The sequence below is a fragment of the Pyxicephalus adspersus genome, chromosome 1 (assembly GCF_032062135.1).
Source record: "Pyxicephalus adspersus chromosome 1, UCB_Pads_2.0, whole genome shotgun sequence".
Taxonomy (NCBI): Eukaryota; Metazoa; Chordata; class Amphibia; order Anura; family Pyxicephalidae; genus Pyxicephalus; species Pyxicephalus adspersus.
The window spans coordinates 10,595,962-10,615,703 of record NC_092858.1 but is presented as its reverse complement, the minus strand read 5'-3'; the positions used below and the strand labels follow the sequence as shown (position 1 = coordinate 10,615,703).

Here is a 19,742-nt window from a genome sequence, read left to right as displayed (position 1 = left end):
CAGGGGAAGCTGGGATTTCTGGGTCCGACATGTGCAGGGGAAGTTAGGATTTCTGGGTCCGGGATGTGCAGGGGAAGCTGGGATTTCTGGGTCCGGCATGTGCAATGCTGTTGTGTTGTGAATGAGCCCTCAGACAGCAGAAAATCCTCTTGTGAAGTTATTTGCTGTATGAAAAGCCTCTGAGACTGTTTGCAGTTTGATGAAGCGCTGTCCTGTTAATGAATAGAACCTATTCTACACACCTGTGCTCGCCATACAGAATGAACACACTAAGAACCTTCATCCCCATGCTTTGCCTGCTATCAATACGTGATTGTCTAACGCTAATGATGTATGCGTCTCTTCCCCTGTATGTGTCAGCGCTTCCTCTGTGACCCCTTTTTTTCGGTCTTTGAAATTTTGTAGCTTTGATGACATTTAATAGAAACTCTGTTGAAAACATGCAAAGGGCTGCTGGGTCATAGTGGGATTTATACACTGTTCAGTGTTTGGAGGGCAGTAATGTCTATGAAGATTAATATTAAAGGGGTAAAAAATTTTTTTTTAATGTAAGAGGATATAATTATAATTATTAAACTGTATATGGCGCTAACATATTATGTGGCACTGTACATTAAATAGTTACAAATGACAGACAGATACAGACAGTGACTCAGGAGGAGGAGAGGACCCTGCCCCAAAGAGCTTACAATCTAGGAGGTGGGGGAAGTATCACACAATAGGATGGGGAGATATGTAGTGGTGGGAAGTAGTGATGGTTTGGGAGACAGAAGAAGACGGGTAGGTAAGTTTGAAAAGATGGGTTTTGAGTGCTCTTTTAAATGAGCAGAAGTAGGAGCAAGCCGAATAGGATGAGGAAAACCATTCCAGAGAGTGGCGGCAGCTCTAGATAAGTCTTGGAGCCGTGCATGTGACGAGGTTATGAGTGAAGAAGTCCGTAGTATGTAATTGGAGCAGCGAAGAGAGGGGCTGGGGCAGTATTTTTTTACCAGGTCAGAAAGGTAAGTGGGACAATAACTGTGTAGGGATTTGAAGGCAAAGCACAGGAGCTTGAATTTGATTCTACGGTGAAATGGAAGCCAATGGAGAGAACTACAAAGAGATGTAGCGGAAGAGGAGCGGAGGGAAGGATGGATGAGTCTGGCTGCAGCGTTCATAATAGATTGTAGAGGAGAGAGTCGGGTTAGTAGAATACCTCTCGGCCAGGACACTATCTGCATGGAGTTTGCAGGTTCTCCTCTCCAGGTACTCTGATTTCCTCCCACATTCTAAAAACGTGCAGTTAGGGTAATTCTTTCCCCCCTAAAATTGCCTTTAGACTGTATTAAAGACATATGACTATGGTAGGGACATTAAATTGTGAGCCCTTTGAGGGACAGCTAGTGACATGGCTATGGACTTTGTACAGCGCCGTATATTATGTCCGTGCTATATAAATACAAGTTAATATTAGTTTTTGTTATAAGAAAAAAATTTGATGCTTTTTATACATTTCAGATCCTAGTATGATGTTCATTACGTAGCTACTAAAGCTACTGAATTTCTTGTTTAGTCTCTTTTAATAGCTGATGGTAACAGTTTGGAAATATGTTTTATCATTGAGGTATTGCGCCTGGCTTAAAAACAAGCAACGCTGCAACAAGAAATGTGCAGGGGGTGAACTGCTCTGAGCCAAACTGAGCTGCTTGGCCTCCTGTCCTGTAATGAGTTTTCAGGTTTAGTTCTTTTCTCTGCCTGCAATCCCGGCTGTCTCAATTCAGATAAAAGAACAATGAGATGAAAGTGAACAGCTCAATGGTTGCAATTCTCCTCTTGCAGATTTGTGTTGGTTTAAATTCTCACCGAGGTCTGCATAGCTTTGTATTGTGTGGATTTCTTATGGGGGCTTCCTGGACAATAGACAAACTTGTAGGGTGGATAACTTCCAAATTGATCCTACTGTGTGTGTGCATTTGTATGACAATGGTATGCAGGATGTACTTTTCCAGAGGGCGATTGATGGCATTTAGTGTTTTCAATAAGGAAAGTGAAATAGAACCATTGGCTTTATAATGGAACCACCATAGAAAGTTGTTAAACCCCAAATATACCGGTACTTCAAACTGAACCAAGCAAATTCTCGTGGTGATTGCTGTGAAACTAATAAAAAGAATATTTTACCTTTGAAACCTTACTTTACAAATCCAGCATTGTTCTCCCAGGCCTTTTTAGGTGGGTGCACCACCTGGTACTCAATAGTCACCACCCGGCAACTTTTGGGTGGTTACTGAAGTGTTGGGTCACAATATAGGGGCTTGCACCATCTACTTCCCGCCCGGCTTTCCGCCCATTGTGTGGCTGTGCTTTGCTGGAGCTTTGTAGCTGTCCGACCTCTTTTACCTTTTAGTTTCCTGTGGACAGATTGTGGTCAGACAGTTGCTCACCGCCTCCTCTGAATCATTCTTACTGTTGTGTCTCCTCATATAGACGCATGGTTTCCAATGTAATATTGGGAAGCATGATCTATTCTTCATCCTACTTTGAGTGCCCCATGGCCACTTTTGATGGCCCAACTGGCTAAGTTAGGAGATGACAGTCTGCACAGAAGTTCTGCTCAAAAAAGATATTCTGTCCACCACTTTGCTTTTTTACACTATTGGCTTATTAAAGTGAAATTAAACCCAGTCGATTTACCTGTACATGGATACAGCATCAGGATTCATGCTTGTAGAGAACCTTTTCATACAACTTGGCACATGGCTATGGATTTAACCCTTCAGTCCATTGATTGGGATGCGGTTGATTTGAAAAGGCCTGGACCTAATGCTACTGACGCCCTATTATGTTTCCAGTGTTTTCCCCAACCCCATTTAGCTGGGGCACCACCCAGCACTTTTCAGTAACCACCCGTCTTGTTTTTGGATGGTTACTGAAGATTTGAGTCACAATGAAGGGGCTGACACCCGCCTACAATTATTTCCCAACCGACTTAAAAAAAACTTTCAGGGTTGAACACTGTGTTGTACACTTTGGCTTTTGCTGGAATATAAGCATTTTTTTTAATCAGACTATCCCCTGAAGAAGCAGTATCATCTGCGAACGCGTTGGGAATGTTTGGCATTGCTCAGACAGCCGTTGTCTATCTAAAATTTGTTGTATAAGATAATTTTAACTTATATGTTTTGAGTAATGTTCAGAATTTTATTTGAAAAAATTAATTTAAAAGTATTAGAAAGTTTTCTATATACTTTTTATCAATCTTCTCTAGTTGTGGAATAGGTAATATACTCTTTTCGTTGCAGGGTGCCATCATATTCCTCGTGCATACAGTCTTTGGCATTTTTGATTTTCCATGCTGGGCTGATTTAACTCCCGAGCAGGAGCTAATTCACCTCCGGCACACACAAGAGAAGTCGGGAATTCTAACAATTTTCCAGAAACCCGGAGTGATCAGGATAGGACTCATTAATGCAGAAAGGGAGAGTCCCTTCTACAACAATGAGGTCCTACCTGCCCGATGGCTCTGCTGATCATGGATTTGTACGTTAGTTCCACTATTAGAATTTCCTTTCTTCAACTTTGGGTTTATCGGGCTTTGTGAATAAAATATTCCCAACAATGTTTTAGTGATGATCATCCGTATCTTCAGTAGTTTGTGTTTCCAAATGTGTCCATTTCATCCCATTTCTCCTTACATGAAAAAAAACCGAGATGACAAAAATGAAACCATGTACTCGCTCTGGATTTTAATTGGCCAATTATTTATAATTATCAATAAGACGGTCTTTAATTCACCGCCGTTTCTATTTAAATCTCCAAGTGTTATTATACCCTTCTCTTGTCTGAAATATCAGACTGCTAATCATTCGACCTCAATACTTTACTAATGGCGGATGTGTTAGGTTCATCTCCATAGACCAGACCAGTGCTGTCGTAAAGCCCTGGATTTTTCTACTGTTACTGGAAACTATTACTAACGATTGTTTCCAGCGACAATAATTGATGTGTACCAGGATTTAATGGGGGGGGGAATTCTTCTTTTCAGGTCGGATAACTACATCGCTGGGTTTTTTGCATCTGTTTTGTAGAAGAACTGTGCAGGAGTATTGATTGCAAAAATTACATAATCAGTCCTTGTGTTCTGATACAAAAAAAAAAAAGTGGTATACTAGTCAGGAATAGGCACTTGGCTTGCTTGCAAACAACAATCTGTGGATTTTTTTTTTGGTCATTTTTATTTGTAGATTGTAGATTATTAATCATGTTTGTAAAGTTCTCCTTGAAGCTCATTACATCACTTAACACCCCTAGGACTTCATCTCCCAAGCACCCCATATACAGTATGTGAATAGTCTATTCATGGCAGCAGCAGGGTTTTGCTGGGGAACAAGTTTTTTGTATACATATGTTTTTTGTTTTTTTTTTGGTAGGATTGGTAATCTGCTTGGGAATTTTCTACCGTAATGTGTCTTAAGTTTGCCATGAGCCGCATGTGTTCCTGCTTTATTTCTCACATTTGTATCTTCTCCATTGCTATTTTTCAGATTTGATCCAGTGCACGAATGAGATGAATGTAAACATCCCACAACTGGCAGACACTTTATTCGAAAGAACGACCAACAGCAGCTGGGTGGTGGTCTTCAAGTCTCTGATTACAACTCACCACCTCATGGTGTACGGCAATGAGGTAACAGCTTCCTTCCTAAATGTTGCTTATTGTGATACAGATATTGAAATAACAACTTCTTCTCACAGTACATCACATACCTGCTTAACATTAAAGAAGAATTAGTTTCATTTTTTTTTTTATTTATAAATCTAAAGAATCAATCAAATCTATTGCAAAGAAGTGGCGATCAGATCATCTATAGTATCATCTATAATGCACGAAAGGGCAATCAGGTTTATACAGCACAGGTCCGTGCTTTGTAGTTACTGTTTGTAATCTGAATTGGCCATGAAAAGTTTCCTTCACTTGAATAGAGTAACTGATCCAACACCCTTCTATGGCTACATACACACGTTAGATCTTGACGTTCCACAATCCTTTCCAATGACAATAGATACAGCGCTGTACATACAGCATCATTCTGCTCTATAAAGAGGGTCAGTGGGAGAACGCACAAGTGGCACCCCACTGCGCTCTCTCCCCTTCACTTGCATGGTCGTCTTTGGTAGTTCATGGATCCGTCTGGACAGGTCCATCAACGACGTAGGACGGCCGCTGTACACACGACGCATTCTCATCCAATACTATCCCTGAGGCATTAATCAGACGAAAATTATCTGACGTGTACGTAGCCTCTCCCATCCTCATCAAGTGGCCCATGGACTTAAATTGCAGCTGCTGATCACCATCTTTTAAAGTGATGATTGCTGCAAAAGTGGCAGTTAAATGGACTCCACTGATTCTCATTTTGACCAGTAAAGAATCTATAAAGCAATCTGGCCTTTATAACATTGGTGGTGAACAAAAACCTAAAACACAAAAGTTAATTTAATTCTAAGTGGGCATCAGTCTTAAAAGTAATGTTTTTTTTTTTTCTTCCCTTCCTCCCAGCTGACTTGCTTAACACAACCTCAAGGTCTTAATTCCAATTGTTCTAGTTGGTATTTTGCCATTTGAACCAGATTCTAATAATAGAAGTACAGTCAGTGGGTGGGGTGCTGGGGAAAGGGTTTCAGCTACCACATATATTACGTTAGTACAAATCCAGATTTGGGTTCTCGCCCTCCTTCATTGGTGAGACTGCCTATGTGTTCCCATGAACAGTGCTCTAGTACAGTGTTTCTGAGAGTTCTATGTAGCTCGAGGGTTCCTCCAGAGGTTGCTAGGGATTCCTTGAGCAATGAGAACTTTGCACTTCTCAGGTCAGTTTAGGTGACACCAATGATCTTTTTGGCTATCTCTAAGGGTGATATTCTTCCCAATGACCAGCAATGTAAGAGGCATTCTTCCCACTGACCACCACACTAATATACTATGAGCTGTTGGTATAGTAATTATAGCCTGGGTTCTCTGAAGACCTAAAAGTGATTTCAAGGGTTCCTTTATGTTAAAAAGATGAGGAACGGCTGCTCTAGTATGTATGACATTGTACAGTTTATCACACCTACCTACTAGTGTGCACTCCTCCATTGTCACCCCTCCTCGTTTATTGCTTGGCCAGTGATGGTTCCCGACACCCTATTATGTTTCCAATGTCTTACTGCTGCAGGGCTGAATACACAAAGTAAAAAATTGCTAGTAGCAAGAGGAAGTAGGTTTCTTTTTCTACCTCTAATACCTCTGTACTAATTTTTGGGATTTAGTTCTGCTATTTTAATTTAATAGATACAAAACTGCATAAATTGCATAGGTACTAACAACATTTGCTAAACAGCATGGGATCCATAGACACAGATTGTACCTTCTTCCCATGTTTTCAATTACGAATGAGTATACAAAATCAGCATGCCGTAGAATATCAGTCATGGCGTTTGTTCCTCGTTCTGTTTAGAAGCCTCTTTGATGTCCACACTTGGTTGTCATTAAGTGAAAGCTGCATCCTTTCTGTGAAGCAAACAGAGGAAGTTGGGTTGAGTTTGCCTTTTTGTGGTGGTGAGAATTCGGATGACTGATTGTATGGTGTATATAAACAGGTCCAGTTATACTTGGCACATTAAGTGATTTTTTGAAGGAAACCTTAACAAAGGAAGCATCTAGACTGCCATCGTCTAAGCTTGAATCTGAAAAGCTTTTGCTTTGCTTCTGCTCTTTTCCAATGGTTTTATTACATTTTTTGTTCTCTACATGCCTATTTTTAAGCATTTGTTGCGAATATGAAGCAGAGTTGGCTGAAATCGCCATCTGTCTCTCATTATAGAATGCAGTCAGATTTCCAGTCCTCCACTAAAAAAGGCAAAGTAGGAAAACAATTGTGGGAACATAGAAGTTTCTTACTTGGCTTGTTCTGTTAGTATTAATCAAATGTATTGCTCTTGCATTTGTTATGTCTTTTGTATTGATGTCTCCTCAAACCCCTCTGCCTGTCTGAAAATACCCCTGGATGGACAGGATTATCAGGTGCCTATGGGTGGTTATCATTCCGATAGCCCCGTCTGTATACTTGTATGTGACAAATGGATCTAGTCTATTTCCTATAGTCAATATGTTCTTACCCAAGTGCAAACAGTGCTTTTTCCTCGGCAGAGACTGCTTAAGATATGTGCAGGGAAGTGTTCCTACTCGAATCTGTCAATTTACTGGTAACATTTTTCTATTAGGCTTCCTTTGTAGAGCAGCGGATGTTGTGGTTGGCTACTGATTGACAGCTAGGCCATCATGTGTACCGAGCGGTGATGGGATTTTGTGAGCACCGGCTCTTCTCATCCTCTTTTAGCTGTCTGCTTGTTTAGGTTCTTTCCATAACCTCGTAGTGTAATGGTGTTGGGAGTTTTTTTAAATTTCACCTCTGCAATAAGGAAAGCATAAAACTCACCCCAAACTTTTACCGGTTTCTTTTTTCCCCCCATCTCCTTTTGAGGGTAAAATTTTGCAACCACCATCTAGTGTTTGGCTACATATACTTTTTAAAATTATTATACGTTTTAATTTTATTTTATTATTATACCAAAAGTAAATAAGAATATACAAGACTTGTGCTTTAGAAATAATAAGCTGAGGTCCCCACCAAAGCCAAATGGGTCGCCCCTTAAAGTGGAACTAAACCCATGTTATACTCACCTTTCCTTGTTCTGCCATCTTCTTCGCTTCCACTTTCCGAACTATGGCTATCTTGATTGGTTGGGCCGGGATGACACAGGAATCGGGAGTTCATTCAGACCCGGAACAAGCAAGCCTGGATGTGATGAGAATCTCAACAACCAAAGCTGAGCTGCAAATGGACGGCTGAGTGAAATTTGACAGATGGCCAGCGATCAGGCAGGTGGGATTACCTCTTGCAGAAGGGGCATTGCCTGTCCCCTATTGCAGAAATAAACTTATGCCTGGTTGCAGATATTTACGTGAAACTTTAGTTCTACATTAAGCTGTTATTCTTCAATGTGACCCTCACAATGACGGGGAAAAACCTTCTATTAACATAGCCCCATGCTTGGGATTTAATAGGCATTGCGCTTTTCCATTGCACCAGTCCTGGAAGGGGGATGGATTTGTTACCTGCTACTTACCCATAAGCTTCCAAGGGCCTGATTAACATTTGACACCAAAATTTAAAGTTTTACAGGAATTACTTGTGTAGCCTTTGTTTGGTCATTATATTAAGCCAATGTTTTGGTGAGTTACCTTGAGAAAGGTGAACTACAACTTGCCAAAATGGCAGCTTAATGAAATGACTATACTGATTCCCTTGTTTTCCTTATATTCCTTTTTTTGGGGAGCACTGGTAACTTTTCTTCTAAATTTAATTGGTGTCATGGTATCTCTGCTGCACCAAGAAGTGTCAGCCCTGGCTAGTTCTTCTCTCAGTAAGGCATCCGTACACCTTCCCCTTTCCTCACCTGCTAAATGTAATTGGGGGGTTCTTAGTTCAGGAAATCCAGTCAGGGCTGGCAAAGGGGCTTGAGATTTAAGGACAGCACAGGTTGGTTTAATCAGGAAATATGGCACACGCTGGCATTTTTGGGTAATCAGTAGGCATTTTTCAATACATCAGAAGTTTTACAATGGGAATAAAAAATATGGAAAATGTGCGTGCATTGTAATTTTTGTTTTTGACACTCAATAGATACCCTCCCCATAGAGCAGAATGGCGCTTTATGTACAGCTACCTTTAGCCATAATATCATCATTGCTCTGCATCTACTGTGCATGCGCACTGCACATGCGCACTGCACATGCATAGCCATTGCTGTTCTGGGAGTCTGTGGGACATTAACAGTGTCTTTTTTGCCACAGGCTAAAATTTTGGAAAATACATCAGAAGACTTAAAGGTCATAAAATGGGGGTTAAGAATTAGGAGGGGGGTGAATTATAGGATTCCGTAACCCATTTATTAAAATAGAAGGTCCTCTTTAGTATCATTTGGAATGCATACAGGGTATTTGAAGTTGTCCCTTTTAGCAATAAACAGATGGCGAGCACAGCTCAGTGTTCCCATTAGCACCTTTTAGCTGGGAGCACCACCCGGCACTTTTCAGTAACCACCCGGCTGTTTTTGGGTAGTTACTAATGAGTTGGGTCACAATACAGGTGCTTCCACCTGCCTAAAAATAGTTCTCACCCAGATTTAAAAGATTTCTTGGTTGTGCACTGCAGCTTTAAAAATAAGCATTTGTCACTCATTTAAACGCAACACTGACACGTCAGCTGTTCGGTTTCCATGTGCTTGGCAGTGACAACCACACGGTGGATGGTATATGAAGCAAAGGACACCTTTTATGTTTTCACCTTGCCAATGTGGTATCTACAGAATGTATTACTCGTCACACCCGCTTTTATCTCCGGTACAACGCCATAACTTGCTCATAGCAGTGACTGTTCACCCTCCAGCCAAAGGTTGGCTCTTGTTATTGTTGCTCTTCTTGCAAGAGATTAAGTGTTATTACTCATGCCCATCAGAGGAGTCTCTATTGTATGTACAGCTAAAGAATCAACTTGGCTTCCTCTTGGATTGTTCGATGTACCAAGTGAAAGCGTTTTGTTATATTCCTAAGTTAGGGTAACTGTTGGAGCAGCCATTTAAGGTTTAGGTTGCAACCTCACAACACTGAACTAAAATTTGTAATTAGCCTGGTCTTGTATTTATATAATGCCGACATATTACGCAGTCCTGTACAAAGTCCATAGTCATATCACTAGCTCAAAGGAGCTCACAATCTAATGTCCCCACCATTATGTCATTAACACAATCCAAGGACAATTTTGGGAAGCCAATTAACTACATGTTTTTGGAATGTGGGAGGAAACCGGAGTACCTGTAGGAAACCGGAGTACCTGGAGAACCTGCAAACTCCATCATACAAATTAGAACCTGGGACCTAGCACTGCAAAAGCCAAAGTGCAAACCTCAGATCCACCATGCTGCTCCTCCCTTTGTATTCTATAGGACCCGCTTCCCCCATGAAGTAGAGATGAGACTGGTGCACTTAACATGGGGGAACCATTAAAGTAACTTTTAGGTGTTCAGGAAACCCCTGCTATAATGCAAAGAGACATTGCACCCCTCTACATTTTATCAAAAGCTGCTGCTATGAGGGCTGCAATGCATGCTGTCACAATTTTAGATCATGTGACATGATCATATGATTAAACATAAGTGCCATGGGTTGCAGGCAAGCTTTGCTGACACCTAGGGAGCGTAGAAATGGCCCATTTACTGCAAATGATGCTTGAATTGGCACCATTATCATCAAATGACAGACAGATACAAACAATGACACAGGAGGAGGAGAGGACCCTGCCTCGAAGAGCTTAAAATCTATGAGGAGGGGGGAGTGTCACACAGTGGCAGGGGGGATAAGGAAGGGTGGAAAATAGTGAAAGAAGAAGATGGGTAGGCAAGTTTTAAGAGTTTAAGGGCTCTTAGAGCAGAAAGTAGGAGCAAGCTGAATGGGACGAGGAAGACCATTCCAGAGAGTCGAGGCAGCTCTAGAAAAGTCTTGGAGCCGTGCATGTGACAAGGTTATGAGTGAGGAAGTCGTTAGTAGGTCATTGGAGAAATGAAGAGAGCGGCTAGAGGGGTATTTTTCTATCGGGTCAGAAAGGTAAGTGGGACACAAACTGTGGAGGAATTTGAAGGCAAAGCACAGGAGCTTGAGTTTAATTCTAAGGTGAAATGGCAGCCAATGAAGAGAACTACAGAGAGGCAGCAGCGGTGGGATTAATTACTTTTCACTTTGCCTGCATGTTCATTACAAGTACACAAGTGGTGCTCATACTACTATATGTGGTCACAGTACAAGGTAAAGTAGTGCACTGATTACATTGGGCCTTGTTCTTTTTATTAGGACAGTGCACATACACATATTAATTTTTAGAACAAAAGTACAGCCATCATTTTTTGGTTCTTGTTATATTTTTAGGGCTGATGGAGTCATGAGGACAATGAACACAGAAAAGTTGCTGAAGACAATGCCCATTATACAGAACCAGATGGATGCACTGCTGGATTTCAATGTAAGTACAATCTACCCAAATACTGTCCATTCTGTATGCTTTTTAACCAGTGATTGGAAGCTGGGCAAGATAAATGGCTATTCTTTTATTCTAATCTCTGTATGGTATGGACGCGTTAGGTAATATTCCCTATAACTGGCACTAAAACAACCTATCAGCCAATCCGCGGAGCTAACAGTTGGCTGTATTGGATGTTTGTGATTTTATTGATCCCCCAGAAATTAAGCCAGTGCTGGAGAATGTCTGGGTGCTGCTTACTTGAACATAAACATTCCTGTTCAGGTTTTCTAAGTCTATTTGCTTCTAGAAGGCTCTTGGGACCCTTTGGCATTTGGGCAATGCCCGTTTATCTACCCACCTCCTGATGTCCACGTTTTCAGTTCTTTATATTCTCCTTTTTTCTCCCCAGGTAAATGCTAACGAGCTGACAAATGGAGTCATTAATGCTGCTTTCATGCTGCTCTTCAAAGATGCCATCAGACTTTTCGCTGCATACAATGAAGGGATAATTAATCTGTTAGGTAAACAGAGCTGATTTGTCATTCTGCTTTACATTCTTTTACAGGATAGTTTTTACGTAACGGAAAACCTGAGGGCAGACCTTTTTCGCATTTAGCAAGTATTTATCTGTATATATTATCCTACGCAGCATGTAGCCACAAGAATGCTTTGAGCAGAGGTATCTAGTAATCACAGCACATCAGTCACGTGGGCTGCTTCTGGTTACATTGGGCGATGTCAGTGTACAGTCTGTAACAGGAGAACAGTGCTTGGTATGTAAAAGCTGAAAACCAGAAAAACTGCTTAATAGACCATGGAAATACTTTGCAAGCGCTGTATTTGTAAGATTTCTGGGATCAAAGCACCACTAAACAGCAGAATCATCCTTGTGTTCTGACTTTTCTTTGCTGTGGGTATGTAGAACAGCTGGGTCACCTCCTTCCCCCCAGCCTGTGGTTTGAGAGTGGAGGGTCAGCAACCGGCTGGGGTCACCACAATTTTATCCAAATAGTTGGGTTCTTGTCAGCCCATATGCCTTATGGTTAGCCTGTCAACAGTCTTGATTTGTCCAAAAAAAAAGAAAAGAAAATTCTGTAACTGATGATTGTAAATTGCACTCCCCACTGCTGAAACTAAGGCTATGTACACATTACCAATGGTTCTTGTACACACGTCCAATGGTTCTTGTCCAATAATCGGCTCAGGGCCGATAATGGACCAGAATCTGGCGTGTGTACAGCGCCTGTCATCCATCCTCCGAACGACCACCCTGGCACATCCACGGACGATGGATGACGAGCGATCCTAATGGAAGTGAAGAGGTAGAGAGCGCAGCAGGGTGCCGCTCCATCGCTCTTCCCCTCCCCTTTCCATAGAGCAGAACGGTGCTGTATGTACAGAGCTCATTCATGCAAGATCCTCTCCAATGACAATTATTGCACATGTGTATGTGGCTTAACACTTCTGGCGTTGTCAGTCTCCTGTGTTTCCCACCCTTCTTTCTGGTTGATCCAGTAGACCTTCCTCCATGTGACTGCTTGACAAAGTAGTTGTGTTCATTGGAGACTGGATGAAGGAACCACAGAGCACAGTGGGTGAACCCCAGAAATTGACCCTTCTATAATAGTCAGTTTCTGTATTGTCTTCAGCAGAGGTTTTCCTATTGGCTTTGCTGACTTTTACATTTCTCTCCTAAAAACTTAGTATCTACACCTGTATCTGTAAGGATCTTTTTTTCTCTCATTTTTTGATTGGTCTCTGAGACAGAAAGTGAAGGGAAATCCAATAATAAATGAATAGATCTCCATAACCTTTACCTAATCGGTGCACAAGAAGTAAAAATTCATTGACTTTGATTGGTTCAAAAATGTTTTACCCCAAAGTTCTCTACCATCTTCTCTCCCAGAAAAATATTTTGACATGAAGAAGAATCAGTGTAAAGACGGCTTGGATATTTACAAGAAATTCCTCACCAGAATGACACGGATTTCGGAGTTTTTAAAAGTTGCAGAGGTATGTGTGCACACATGGCTTCGTTTTAGATATCCAATTCTTTCAGTTTGGCACCTTAGATCGCTTCTGTTTACATTTATAAATTCATACAAAATGATTGAGGAGGGTTTTACAGTTGTATTGTAATATAGTTTGGTATTTATTACAAGTTTGTTAAATGAAGCTGATATAAGTGCCTGCATTTCTTTTATATCTGCATCCTCTTCAGTGTTGAACCCAGAAATTTTTTTAAGCTGGGTGGTAAGAAATTTTAGGTGGGTGGTAACCCCTGTATTGTGACCCAACTCTTCAGTGACCACCCAAAAATAACCGGGTGTTTACTGAAAAGTGCCGGGTGGTGCGCCCAGCTAAAAGGGGCTGGGGAGAACACTGCTCTTATCCGCCGTACAGACTTGTATGGCTAGCAGTAAGAAGCCAGAGGTAGTGTGTTCTGATGTATTTCTTGGTGGAATGACACATCGATGTATTTATAAATGCTACAATGCACAAACTACTTACTGCAGTGAAAAATGCTCTGGAAATGCATGAAATGTGTGCAAAAAACTTTGCTAATATGCAAATGTGTAAGTCTTGGATAGCACAGGCCTGTCATTCTCATGTTGGATTGTAGGCGCCTCTCATGGCAATTCATGGGTCCAGCCATATTTTAGTCTGAGCATTGCGTTTTAGGAAGAAGTGAAAGTATTACTTCCATCAGAAAAATCTTATTTAACATTTTTGTTTTTATTTTATTTTAGCAAGTCGGAATTGACAGAGGAGATATACCTGATCTATCTCAGGTAAGGAAGCTTTTCGCTATTCATGTTTTATGCATCCATGTGGTTCCCAGGATATTTTTATAGAAAGAATGATCTTTACTGGTCAGCAGGGCAAAAATCTATGCAACATGCACGTTGTCAGAAATTGGTGTACAGATAAGCCAGACTTGTTACTATATCTAGATGTAAATTTGCCTTCCAGTCATTTCTAGACTTTGGAATATTTTTCAGATGTTTAAAACTTTGAGGTTTAGTTAATGTGGCAGTTCAAAGAGCATTGCTAATTGCATCATCAACCTTTCTAAAGTCAATAATGAGGCACTGTTTATGAGGGGTTAAAGTACAAATCCAGATATTAGGGGAAGGATCAGACCTGTTCAGTTTTATACTCGGGGCTCTGATAGACATTTTCCTGGACATTTTTCTTTTCTTGGTGAATTTTCACTACATAGGAAGTAAAGGTGAATCTGCAACAGGGACACAATGTCAATCAAAGTAATAAAATAATACTCTATTTCTGTCTGTGGTGGAAAATGTTTCCTTTGTCTGAAATCAGGAAGCTAAAAATCTTTAAATTGAAAAAAAAAAAAGCCTTGATAGTGGTAAAAACCCAGTATGGGATTTTATTCTTCCATGCTGTATTCAGAACTAGTACAGATGACTGGATAATACTGTGCACATTTCGTTTCTGACGCACTCCTACCATTCTGGCAAAGTACCCATGATGCTTCTGGTTGAAAAGTCTCCTCACTTGTCACATTTGAGTGTTAGGCTACTTGCACTCGGAAACGATCTTTCACAATCCTTTCCAACGACAAAAAGACTGAAAGATGCATGAAGAGCGCTGTACATACATCGCTGTTCTGCTCTATGGAGGGGGGAGAACAAGCAATCGGGACCTCCCGTTCACTTACTCCAAGACGGATCCACGAATGACATCAGACAGCTGCTGTACACACATTTGATTCTCATTCGATACTAGCCCTGAACATTAATCAGATAAGAATCATCTGATGCGTGTATCTAGCCCTAAATGCCATATTGGTTGCCATATCCATTCTGCATTTCTTTGTTGCATCACTACAGAATACAGTAACAACCTAGAGGCTGGTGGGAAGAACCCAGCGGGGCACTGAGTTTCAGATGCCTCCAGAAGCTGGTAAGCTTCTGCTGGCATTGGGCATTAACCCTTTACTTTGCAGACTGACTTATTTAATATTTGATATGGATAGGTATCTAAAGGAGAGACCTAAAGACCTGTGAAGATCAGCCTGTAACTGGGGGGGGTTCTAAATATCAGAAAATAAGATGACCCAGATCTCCGAGATTGGCTGCCCTAATCTGCTGGTTTGAGGAATGTAATCTGATCATCATTAATCGTTTGACATTTGTTGAGCATTCTCTTAAATATTTGCCAGCGAACACTCCACATAATGAAAGGCCGACCCAGATGTCTGGCTTCCAGCTGCACACACAGAGGCTTTACTCAGAACAGTCATCTGGTATATACGGCCAGTCACACTATAGATATTTTCCCAGCTTGCGTCATTTTTCCTGGTGTATTGATCCTGGGTCTTTAATCGGTAACTGCTGCCGGCAGCTGCTACATCTGCTGAACAGCGCTATTCATGGGATGTTCTCTATTGAAGCCTTACCTTGTAAGGTTTAAAAATGATTGCTTGGCATAAAGCTGAGTGCCAGGCAGAATTATAAAAACACGCAGGTATAAAAAAAAAAAAAAGTGAGATAACGACTTTATAATTTCCTCTCTTCTGGTCTGTTTTAATATATTATAGATCTATATTGGTTTATTAGGTTATTTTAATCCGGACAGAAATTCCATGCTGTTGGATGGACAGAAATACAATTCTAAGTCCGGCATAAAAGCTCTCATAAAACATCTTTTTCGATTTCTTAAAGTATAGGGCAGATTTAGTCTTGCCAGAGGAGAAAGTTAGAGCTCTCCTTTGCTGACTAGTACAAGAATATTGGGTGGAGGGGGGGATCTGTTATCGAGGTTTATAAAGAACCTCGGAGGCTCTGGAAGATTTTTTTGCATTACACACACAGTTGGCCTGATTTTTTTTTTACAGCCCTCCAAGGCTGGAGAGGATACACGTTTATCGGTGGAGCTGGGTGATCCAGCAAACCTTTATGTATTTCTTCAAATCATTTGCTATTTGCTACCATATGTTTTTAATCCTGGACCAGATCCACTTCAGGTTTGCTGGATCACCCAGCTTCTTTGATGAAAGTGTATCCTCTCCAGCCTTGGAGAGTTAATAAATCAGGCCCATTGTGTCCTCCCCAACAAGCAGCACAGTAGTAACATCACCCAAGTTCATTCAGCGACAGCAGTGCCTTATAGTTATTCTCCTATTTAGGATACTTTCGGGGACACAGCTGTGTCCCTCAGGCGCTATGGTGGCACATTCTTGTCACTTGCTATGGCTTTTACAAAAGGGAATTCCCATCTTCATATTGCATTAGAAGTCTTTGAAGTACGACCATATGTGCCTGGAACTACAGTATGGATATCCAACTACTAGAGCAGCCTTTCTTGACTTTGCCTACATGGAAGAATCCTTGGATTACTTTTCAGGTCTTGTATAATTACTATATCAACAGCTCACAGTACATTAGCATGGTGGTCAGTGGGATGAATGTCTCTGTTGAGAGGCACAAGTTGCTCAAGTAACCTCTGGAGGAACCCTGGCTGAGAATCTGTGTACTAGAGTCTCAGCAGGCATGTACTGTTAGGAAATGAAGTTGTAACCTAATGAGAATGCTCCTATTCCCCAAATGATGGCAACATCCTATGTGTACGTGTATATAGGAGGATTCTTAGCAATGCAGAACACAGTATATCAGACATCATTACATGCAATATATGTGTTTGTATGGGTGTTGGTGAATATTCAGTTTGTGTCTTTTGTTAGAACATGCTTGTGTGTGGTACTATGAAATGTTGACATGAAGTGTTTTCTCTGAACTAATGCTATGATATTTTCATGTCCTTTTTCCCCTCGCCTTTTATCCCAGCGATGTCATGGAATACTCACTTTGCATTTATTAAAATCGAGGTTTCAGTACACCTCTCCTCTCCTGTGTATGTGTGACGCGTACACTTCAATGGCTGTTTTATTGTTGGATTTGGTTACTTATTCATTTCTTTTATTTCATCAGGCTCCAAGCAGTCTGCTCGATGCCCTGGAACAACATTTAGCCTCTCTGGAAGGGAAGAAAATCAAAGACTCCACAGCAGCAAGCAGGTGGGAAAGCTTTGATTTAGGTCATTTAAAAAAAAGTTGTTTAGAAACCTGAGCCATGAATATGGCATCCGGGACATGGTTTGAGTTCTACCTCTTCTGGCCTCAAGAGATGTATTGTGTCTGTGCAGTATAATTGTACCATATGTTCAGTATTCCCTTTGTTACATTTTCTATTTATATGTCAGATTCTTCTGATTATTATTATTACACAGTATTTATATAGCGCCGACATATTACGCAGCGCTTTACAAAGTCCATACTTTGTCCACTAGCTGTCTGTCAAAGGGGCTCACAACCTAATGACCCTACCACAGTCAAATGTTACATTATGCATGTTAATCACTAAGCCAAATAACCTAACTGCATGTTTTGGAATGTGGGAGGAAACCCACACAAACACAGGGAGAACCTGCAAACTCCATGCAAATAATGTCCTGGCCGGGCTTCGAACCTGGGACCCAGTGCTGCAAAGGCCAAAGTGCTAACCATTGAGCCACGGTGCTACCCCTGCTTAAAGGTCATGTTCACGTTAAACCTCAGACCTTTTGTCCTACCCTCACCAGCTTCTTACCTATAACCCGTGTGCTTGACTCTATTACAGCAGTCTCTCTTGCTCTGGCCATTACTGTATCCTAAATCCATATAGACTTGAATGGTGCAATACCCATAGATTCTTTGAGTACAGCACCATTAATGCAGAATTAAAGTTCAAAATTGGGACCAGGCAGGTCAGGTTTTGTTGCAGAAGGGACATGCAAAAAAAATTTCCCGCTTGCTTGCACTTCACCTGTCTTTGCTAACTCATAGGCAGCATCATCTTCACCCTCTAGGGATCTTCTGCCATCTTGACTGGCTAGACCAAAATCCCAGAGGGGGATGCCGAATGGCCCAGTGTTGTACACTGAGCATCACTTACCCATCCCTGTACTTTACTTTTAAAAAAGATTGCAAACATGCAGCCAAGGCTTTTTATTGCATAAAGGGCCATCACCGGTCTCTTTTACAATAAATTACCTGCCTGCTTGCAATTTTCTTTTTTATATAGTTCTAGCTTAAAGCCCAGGAGAAGTTAGTATGTGGGTTGATTCTCTGTTTAGGGCACTGATCCTGCACACCCTCCCCATCCGCAAATCCCTACTTAAAACGTCTGAATGGCTGTGATCCTATGTACTGTTGTTCTTCTGCCCATGTGTTCTCCTGCCCATGCGTTTGCAGTACGGCCCTTCTATAGAGCATCATGTACTCTCATCTACTTTTCTAGGAAAGCAGCAAACAAAAATCTATATGACTGTACTTTACAAGCAGGTTATAGGACTTAAACCAACATAGGATTGCAACCTTTCAGATCTCTGTAATAAGCCGTTTTAGAATAGGTTACATCAGTGTAATGGGTTGGAGGCTGTGGTGTAAGGAGGATAAGTGCCTGTATAAAAGTGCACTTATTCTTTAAATCAATTCCTGAGCATTCTCTGAGCTTGTTACCTCGTAACTTCGGAGTGTTTTATACCCTTCATGTTACAGCCAGGAATTTGCCATTTGTTTTATGATTTTTTTTTCCAAAAAGCAAAGAGGCGAAACACAAAAATATAGAGCTTTATATTGAATTATTTAAGCAGATTTGTCAGAGCAAAGAAATAAAAACACTTTTTGTGTAAATCTTTCAGGTATCTGCAACCTAAAGTCAAGTTTGCCCATCAGTTCAACAGGACGTTCTTGTTTATACACACCAAGCTGCATGTTTCCATGAAAGAATTGCTTTTGGTGTAGCCATTTTACACCCACAATTTTTTATTTAATTTTTCAACAGGTTAATGTAATTATTTCATAGTACAGAATAATCAGATTTTTGTGACTTTAAATACTTATGGTCTAATGGTTTATCGACAGTGAAACAATTTTTCCTTGTGGCTAAACCCCTAAAATCCCTCTCCTGAGTGAAAATGTTTGCTGAAGTGGCTTTGATGTGAGATTTCTTGTTTATATCGAACATCCTGAAGCAGCAGCCAGACGACTCTGGATGCCCTCCAACAGGATGTATTATTTTGCCCATGAGGCACAATTAAATATGGATGCCTTCTAATTCTTTTTTTTCCAATGACTGGTTATTTGTTAAAGATGAAATGCATTTCTGCTGTTATTGCCAGAGTGATCCCAGGTATTGATTTAGAGCTAGTAGAGATATACAGTGTTTATCTATGCTGCATCATCATTGCTGCCCCATTGCTCCCAGCCTGACTATTTTTTTTCCCTAGCTGAGTTGAAATACAAAAATGATAAAGGACTAGTGTGCTTTTTTGCCAGTCAGATGTTAGCTCCATTATTCTGGTATTAGAAAATAAAATGAACCCTAGAGTGCAGAAGTCACAGTGAGAGCACAGCTGTCTCACTCAAACTCTATACAGAAGTCATTGTAAATATGTTATTGACCACAGTCCATTTTATTTGTGAAGACCAGAATAACAGAGCTTAGATCTACTTAGCTCCGAAAGGCACTGGCGGCCTCCCTCCCTTTTGGAGCTGAAAGGTGCAGGTGGGGTCCCTCTCTTTTGGGGCTGAAAGGCACTGGCGGCCTCCCTCCCTTTTGGGGCGGAAAGGCGCAG

The 19,742-nt window shown here is 41.0% G+C and overlaps 1 protein-coding gene across 1 annotated transcript in view; it reads left to right on the top strand.

The window, feature by feature from the left end:
- The window catches only part of PICALM (phosphatidylinositol binding clathrin assembly protein), a 70,246-nt gene that overhangs the window by 15,164 nt on the left and 35,340 nt on the right, over nucleotides 1-19,742 (top strand). The window contains exons 2-8 of the mRNA XM_072398631.1: nucleotides 4,524-4,770; nucleotides 5,587-5,589; nucleotides 11,006-11,099; nucleotides 11,509-11,620; nucleotides 13,006-13,112; nucleotides 13,850-13,891; nucleotides 17,057-17,142. Coding sequence (XP_072254732.1) covers nucleotides 4,524-4,770; nucleotides 5,587-5,589; nucleotides 11,006-11,099; nucleotides 11,509-11,620; nucleotides 13,006-13,112; nucleotides 13,850-13,891; nucleotides 17,057-17,142 — 691 coding nt within the window. The remainder of the gene's footprint in view (nucleotides 1-4,523; nucleotides 4,771-5,586; nucleotides 5,590-11,005; nucleotides 11,100-11,508; nucleotides 11,621-13,005; nucleotides 13,113-13,849; nucleotides 13,892-17,056; nucleotides 17,143-19,742) is intronic.